The sequence below is a fragment of the Salminus brasiliensis genome, chromosome 3, assembly GCF_030463535.1.
Source record: "Salminus brasiliensis chromosome 3, fSalBra1.hap2, whole genome shotgun sequence".
NCBI lineage: Eukaryota > Metazoa > Chordata > Actinopteri > Characiformes > Bryconidae > Salminus > Salminus brasiliensis.
This window is the reverse complement of record NC_132880.1, coordinates 23,808,725-23,816,807: the sequence shown is the minus strand read 5'-3', so window position 1 is coordinate 23,816,807 and position 8,083 is coordinate 23,808,725. Positions and strand designations below refer to the sequence as shown.

The window sequence follows — 8,083 nt, the reverse complement described above, 5'->3', positions numbered from 1 at the left end:
AAAAAAATACCCAGCCCCAACCCCAGCTTCTTTTGTGCTGTCTCTACTTGCAAGCTGCTGTTGCATAAAGGCAACGTGTTCCAACCCCATACCCCACCACCCCCCTTCTCCTCCTCCTCCTGAGAGCTTCCAGATGTGAGAAAGGAGCGTGCGCTCTGGGCGCAGAGAAAAGCTGGAGAAGCTGGAGGAGTTCAGAGAGAAAGCTATGCGTGTGCTATGTGGCTATATGGAGCCCAAATCCCCGCCCTGCCGAGTTTACAGTCCCAGAGCATCAAATTACAGGAGATATTTTTCTTCCCCCCATAGCTCACTGACACGGTAGGTGGGTTGATCCTTTTTTTTTGGTTTTTTTTTTTTTTTTTCCTCTGAGTGGGAGGATTCAGGATTTCAGCCAAGATGTGACAGCAGTGGAAAGCTGAGCGAGTAAAGTAACAATTACTGAACGGAGAAAGAAGAAGGGAGAAGCTACAATGGCGGAAGAGGTAAGACACTAACTTTACTTCTTATTCCTGGACTTTAAAAGTCACCAGGTTGACGAAGGGGCTCGGATCGGTGGTCTTCTGCGCTCAGAAAAGCAAAAAACTGACGTTTAGCTTTAGTTTGATGCGTTTCTGTCCTGTTCTGCTCAGCTACCTTAAAATCCGGGACGCGCACTGAACACTTGTCAGGTCAGAAACTCCATTTTGACCAAAATGCCAAAGTGTGTGTGTCGCTCAGGACCTTCGTGAGGTGCTTCGTGTTACTTTCCATCGACGCTGGCAGCTTCGTTTCCTCTCTTTCTCCGCGTTCCAGCTTTACGCACTGGAAGCGTAATGCGAGAATGCGCAAAAGAAAAGCCTGCCCGTCCAGTTTATTGTCATTTTTAAAGAACTCAGCTCTACACAAATGCCTGCCGGGCGCAAGAGAAATCAGAGGTGTGTGTGTGTGTGTGGGGGGGGTCTTTAAGGAGTGTCAGTGCGCTGAAGCGCAGGCCTTAAGCCGCTCTGCCAAACTAGTTTCCTGCAGTCAAGCAGTTATGTTAATTCAGACCATATGGCTCCACAATGGGCTTCTCCATCCAAACTGCGCGGAGAAATGGAAAGCACGGGGAATCAATCAGCCCGTTCCTCCACACACAGGCCTGAAACATGGGGCGTTTTCGTGGGATGAGCTGGATTTACACTCCAGGAGCGGGGAAACACAGAGATAGGGTGGGACAGGCTGTTATAGAGCCTAGTTTACCATTTTGTCAAGGCAGTGTTGTGTCTGCGGCCACAGCCCTGAGCTCTACTGCAGTGGAACAGCTCGAACTGATGGCAAGAACTTTTCAACATGAAAAGTAAAGCTTGAAAAAAGAGAAGGAAAAAATATTTGAAGTAATACTAGGGTTAGGCACTCAAGCACATTCTTGAAAACCATTGATCTCAGCAATGAGTTTTTGCTTGTAAAAAAAATAAACAGCAACTCCAGATCCCGTTAGAACAGATGCAAGTAAACATACGTACAGGAAAAAGTAACTAGAACTTCTCATTTTGAACAATGGTTCCTCCAGGCTTTCTCCTGGACGCCCCCCAACCAGCATGTGGATTTGTTATATACTCTTTAAATTAATTGAGAAGTCAGTAAATCGTCAAAGTCTGGGCCTAAGCATTGCATTGCAAGGCTCTGTCCATTTTTTACAGTACAAACGGAAAATCTGACTCATGACTCACAGACACTGATCAAACGTGGCCTTCTCCTAGCAGCTGTCTTAAGTAACTGATGCCCACAAAGCGGAGGGAGGCTTTACAAAGCCAGCCTAGCTTGTTCAGTGTGCAGTTTTTTTTTTTTTTTTTTACTGTGCAGAATGTTAGGACGAGATTCTGGGGAAGTTCTGGGGAACAGTTGAGGTCACACTAACATCTGGAAGACCAAGAGAACTTGCCGACTGTGAAGCATAGGGGTGGATCTATCATGCTTTGGGGTTTTGTTTCACAGTGTTGCACGGGGTGAAATCAGGATGGCTTCTACAACAGCCTGGGTTATCTAAAGAGACACAAACTGAAGCTTTTGGGCTGGAACTCACAGTCCCCTGACCCCGGAATATCATAGAAAGTGTGGTGTGAAACAATTGCAGCTCCGTGAACTGACAGAAAAATGGGGATCCGCATATCTGTAGCACTGTTGTTGTTGCAGGTGCTGTATGTGGGACCCTTTATGCTGACATTGACCATTTTTTTATTAATTTAATGTATTTCTTTATTGGAGATGGTAAAAGGATCTGGGCCTAATGCTGATTCACCACTAAAGCTGGTGTTTTCTGGTTTAACAGAGGATCTGAAAGTAACCCATACACAGAAGAATGGGGTCTTCATAGGTTATTAAAGTTTTTTAGCTATGATTCCACTGTTGTTCCAAGCAAAATTGGAACTAATCATGTATGAATTAAAGACCACATGAGAAACCAGAGCTGATCTAATCTCGCCTGGGATTAACTGTTGCAATGAGTGTAGGTGCGCCTGTGGGTAAATATTGCGAAGAGGGGCGGGGATGGCATGGCTCGACTTGCAGGTATTACAGGTATCGTTGCGTACTGAGGTGCCAGCTTGAAATGTCAATGGTTTCAAGACCTCACTGAATCTGAGAGGAAAAGCAAGCACGATGGGCCACTGTGAGGCCTGTTTCATATGGTTTTGGTTCAGTCTGAGGAATGCAGTCAAGAGACAGAGCTGTTTTTGATTGTCTCCATTTTTTAAAACTTCCTGCTACTTATATGATGTCATAGTTTTGCTATTATGTGTTATATGTGACTACGACCCCCCTTTTTTTTCACAATAATGGCCAGCAATGTTAACTGTTTTTTTTCATACCCCCCCCTTCCTCTGTCTCTTTCAGTTTTCAGATTTGGAGAAGGCCATTAACACCCTGGTCACAAACTTCCACTCGGCTTCGGCCGACAAAGGCCCCTCGCTTAAGGCCGATGAATTCAAGAGCCTCCTTTCCTCCCAGCTGCCCAACCTCGTCAAGGTAAACTTGCCCAGATACTCACTGCTGCTCGTTCACAGGGCGTGGCCGTGGATCCCTGTTGGGAAACTCTAAACCGCCTTTTACGGGACCAACATTTGTGTGCTGAACCCTGCTGTGGTTAGAGCTAGGCTGGGATTTAGGATTATTGAGGCATGTGTCACTGGGAGACGCTGGGTATGGCTCTAATCAGGACATGGGAGGGTTTTGTCCGTTGTTGAATTATTATCATCATGTTCTTTACTGAAGCTCGGGGTTCCATTAAAGGGCCCATATCCTTACATTTAAGCAGGCAGGGTTTAAACTGATATATGTAAATGATCTCTGTTCTGACTGGCCAGCTTATTCCAAAAGCAGTCGGGTCTGAAACACTCCTCAGAACTGCTGTAAGGCTGAACGGGCAGATACACAGCATGTGAATATGTCGGTTTTAAAACAGGCTGCTCGTGCAGGCCTGTATTGCGTAAAGTTATAGCATGTTTAGAAGCCAACAGTGTTCATATGCTACATATAATAATACACATATGTTTTATTTGATTTAAAGAAATAAATCTGAGCAATATGTTGTTTTTAATGGTTTTAATGAAAGGGGCCCTTTACCATGAACCCTAAGTGTAGATGAATGCAGTTAAGAAAAATATTAAAAGTCTAAACCCAATTAAAAACAATAGGACAACAAAACAGAGCTTAAAATACATGGGATATGGAAAGTATTAGAAAAGCAATCAAAACAGGCTAAAATAGTGAACTACAGTAAAGGACGTCGAGGTTTACAGCCATAATAATTAGAAAGGTGCTGGAAGAGATGAGCGAGTAGAGCTTTAGAGTGTCCTATACTGTAGCTCACTGGTGCGTCACAGCCAAAAGCAAATTCACCCAATTAAACAGCACAAATGTGGGAAACGACGTAGTCAGGGTGACACAGCCCTTTACTGTGTGAAAATGATCTCGCAGGCCGTGTTGTGGCAGGCTGAGCGCTTAAGGCAGAAATTGTAGAAGGGAAAGAAAAACAGTGACGGCACAAGCATGCTATTGTACCACTGTTTTTAGATGACACTCTGCTGGAGGTTAAATACGCATAGAAAAACCAGTGCACCGGAAAACCAACGGACGTGAGACCAGGCATAGTGTTCCGTAGGTCTCCAGAGCAGTGAAGAACTATAGCAGATGGTTCCTGCTTGTGTGCAGCTCGTAGGGGCGAACGTAGGGTCGACCTATAGCAGACGTGGACCGAGTAGACTAACTGGAAAAACACATGGAGAGCAAATTGAATAATGACTATGTTGCTGTAATGTCCAAATCTACTTCATTTTTTCTGCATTATTTAAGTAAATCAGCTGTAAAAGGGCCAAGAAATGGTCTAGAATTACTTGGAATCTTGGTAATATTTCTCTTGTACTCAAATGACTCTTTATGTAGTGCAGGAAAGGGGGTTCTTTAACTGATATCAATATGAGAACCCATTTTGGAGCTATATAGAACTTTTGTAAAATCTATAAAATGTTTTCCACCAGTACAAAAAAAAATCATCTGTTCTTTTAGGGTTGATTTTTTTCTATACAGTACTGTTTTTATTAAAGAACCCTTAATGAGCCCTTTTTTAAGACTGTAAGGTTACCATTTTGAAAGAGTTCATCTTCAGAGCTGATGTGGATTTAAACCTCCCCTAAAAGGCCACACGGTGGCGACAAACCTCCACTGAGAATATCCATGCTTAATAGTTTGCAAATTGAAAGTCAGGCCGCACTGGCTTCTGCTGGGGCTGAGGGGATTTGCATACTGTACTGATAAGTGTTACTCTTTTCAAATGAGCCAAGACCAGGTTTGCAACTACTCCAGTAATGTTAGAGTCACAGATCTGTCACTCTACAGCAGAAAAGCTAATATCGACTATGTGGCATTACAACTACCCATAACTGATCAAAAAGAATACAGCATTAAATCTAGTCAGTTTATGAAGGGTTTTGGTTTAGTTTTCTTTCTGGTGAATGAGCTTTACACATGGTGATCTGACAATAGAAGAAAAAAGTCTGAAAACAAGTAATAATGGCTATAAATGAGTTAAATACTCTTATTTAGAAAATGATTTTAGGTTAATAAATATTAGGTGTAGTAGGCTGTCTGAGTAATACCTATGACCAAGGTGGTAACTATGGAGCACCTGTGGCCTAAAAGGTTAGAGTAGTGGGCTTGGGATCAAAAGGTAGCTGATTCAATTCTTAGGACTGGCACCCACGGCTTAGGTGCCCTAATCTCATGTGTAAGTGGGTGTGTTTGCTGCCATGGATGGGTTAAGGAGAGTTTTTTTTTTTATATAAGGCATTTTTATTACATTTTTAATGAAGAACAAACAACCTAAAGGGCAGTTGGGCATTTTCAAATGATCTGAAGAAAGGATACACTAAAGTTCTGTAAGGGAGGGTTCTGTTCCAGTACTAACAACATACTGACTAGACTGAGTACGATTATTTCAGGTGATAAGCTATCATGTCTTGTCTTTCTTTGTGCCCCTGTTAGACTGGAGGGTCGGATGTAGGTTTCGGGGAGGTGCTGAAGCAAATGGGGGTGAAGGATGGAGAGGGAATAACCTTCAAGCACTTCTGGAGCCTGATCCAAAACGTGGCTACTAGCCAGTATGGCTTGCTCAGCCACGAGAAGGTGTCCAAATGCGGCTGCATTCTACTGTGATCGCCAGGCATCGTTCGCAGACCCGGTCGAAATGGAGTGATGCTGCCGGCAACAACATTTGATCTCTCCATTGCTCTACATTTAACCAGTCACACTTCCTTTTTTTTTTTTTCAAAACACTAACCGCCCTCCCACTACCCATCTTGTCTTTCAAGAAAAATATCAGTGCTTAATGAAATGTTTACCACAAGGCCTGTTGTACAGACATGAGCCGCCTTAAAATCACATCCAGTGTAGGTCATGTCTAAAGTGGCCACAAATCTCAATCTGAAACTGTACAATCATCATAAATTATTGTGAACTGGAGTATTGTTAAAGAACGGTCTGGATTGTTTTCTACTAAATCTGTTAAAGGCATCAGCAAAGCGATTGCTTGACCAAAAGCAATAATTGTGGTCAGAATGTTTTTTTTTTTTGTTTGTTTGTTTGTTTGTTTTTTTTAAATATGTAACATCACTAGTATTGTGTCAAACCATGTTTAGTATGTTTGTGAGTAATAACACAAGTCTGTTACTTCTTGGCTTTCTGTTTAAAATTGTATCCGTGCCATTTAAATTTCTAAGAGAATGATACTTCCTCAGAAGTGTTGTCTTGCAGTTATTGTTTTTCATATTTATATTTTGTAATTCTCCTTTTTTTGGCCACAAATTCATTACTATACTGCAATGTCTATTGTAATTAAAACAACAACAAAAAAACACACACTTTGTTCACATTGTCTTCAATGTAGTCATATTTACAGTGCAGGTCTAGTTTCCTCCTGCACACCAGTGGTTAGTCTTTCTTCATATATATGTCAACTAAAGATAATTGCTTTGTCCTTTTGTCTAAGACATCAGCTCTTATAGCATGTAAACACATAGTGGTGACTAACCTTATTTAACCTTATTTATTAGGTGTGCATTTACAGGGGTTTTAATTTGCACTTCCATTAATTGAATATAAAGGTCAAATATATATATATATATATTTATATATATATTTATTTATTTATTTATTTATTTGAAGTGTTCCACTGTGTCATTGCATGCTATTTGCAGGTCACACTTTGACTGGGTGTTAGGCCCGCTCCCCTCATTTGCATCTCCTGAAGACGTGTTTTCAGAACCACAAGACCACAGCTATTTCCTGTTTTAGGGGAATTATTAGAGGTGCTAATGCAATGGAACTCTCTGTCAAGTACCCCCACCCTCGAAGTAAATGAGAAAAAAAAATGAAAAGACAAACAAATGTTCAAATGAAAGACAAACACATCTTAAACACTTACACACTTGCATACAAAGACGAATTGCTTGTTTTTAGTAATTGAAAAATAGAACTGCTTATTAATTAACACTAGAAATGAAGGAAAGGATTGTCTGAAGAGTGTCTATCTGTATTTGGTAGCTCTTCTTCTTCTTTTTCTTCTTCTTTACCACCTCCCACCATGCTGTCCCGCACGTCATCCATAAGTGGAAGGAACCACAGGATGACCACTGACCGAATTGTATTGCTGTGGTGGATGATTCTCAGCACAGTAGTAACACTGACATGGTAGTGTTCGTGGTAGTGTGTGGTGCTGGTGTGTGTTGAGTGTATTAGGCCCAACCGTGTTCCTGGGTTTAGTTTAGTATGGCAGTGTTACTGCTAGGTTGGCCCAGCCAAGACCATATTTGTAAAGAACAATTTTAGATGTTTTCTTTGAGCTGACGTATTTGTATATACTGCATAATCATAGCCTTTACTAAAGAACCCTTGAAGGGTGTAGGGCACTTTAAGGTCCTCATCAAAACCAGCAGCTTTTTCCTTTTTTCCAGTGTAGAAATTTCAGGGCTATATGATTCATTTGCCATTTGCCTTTTAAGATAAGGATCAAAATAATAAACATATGCTTCAGGTTGTGAAGGACCCATTTGAAACTGGTGCTCATGGATAAGCTGCATTATGTATATACTTATTAAATAGGCAATATGGCTGTATGTGTGTGTATGCCTGATGAATGCTTACTGCTGAGGTGTGTTTTTAAGTAACTGGATCTCTCTGTGGGCCATCTGAGTACCTATAACCTATGTGTGAGGCCCACAAAAAATTGGTTGCTGCAAGTCTACAGTCTGTAATTATATACCAAGTAAACTCATAAGATAAACCTTTAGCAAAAACGGTTTGATGTAGCACTGAACAAAGTGTCCTTTGACTCCTAACAACAGTGGACTCATTTTTAGTGTTGTATACAATCACTTTTTAAAAGGTCTTTTAAAGAACCATATACAATAGGTTTTCAAACACAGATTTATTTAAGGTTAGGAACCATTTTAGCCATTTATAGAACCATTGCCTTTACTAAACAACTTTTGGGGGGGTGGGGGTGGATCTTGCGGGTACAAATAAATATGGCTCTTCTAAACTTATTCATAAGGGTCATAAACAGATGGTT

The 8,083-nt window shown here is 41.3% G+C and overlaps 1 protein-coding gene across 1 annotated transcript; it reads left to right on the top strand.

Moving 5' to 3' along the window:
- The first annotated feature begins 377 nt into the window (after positions 1–377).
- On the top strand, positions 378–6,370 carry s100v2 (S100 calcium binding protein V2). Its single transcript, XM_072675636.1, has 3 exons — positions 378–482; positions 2,854–2,985; positions 5,500–6,370. The coding sequence occupies exons 1-3, from the start codon at positions 471–473 to the stop codon at positions 5,668–5,670; spliced, it is 315 nt and encodes a 104-aa protein (XP_072531737.1). The 5' UTR covers positions 378–470; the 3' UTR covers positions 5,671–6,370.
- Positions 6,371–8,083: the final 1,713 nt, after the last annotated feature.

Bases quoted from the DNA above. Each gene is read 5' to 3' on its own strand.
- s100v2 (XM_072675636.1), top strand. The intron at 2,986-5,499 runs GTAAACTTGCCC...TGCCCCTGTTAG, and splicing joins AGCTGCCCAACCTCGTCAAG to ACTGGAGGGTCGGATGTAGG.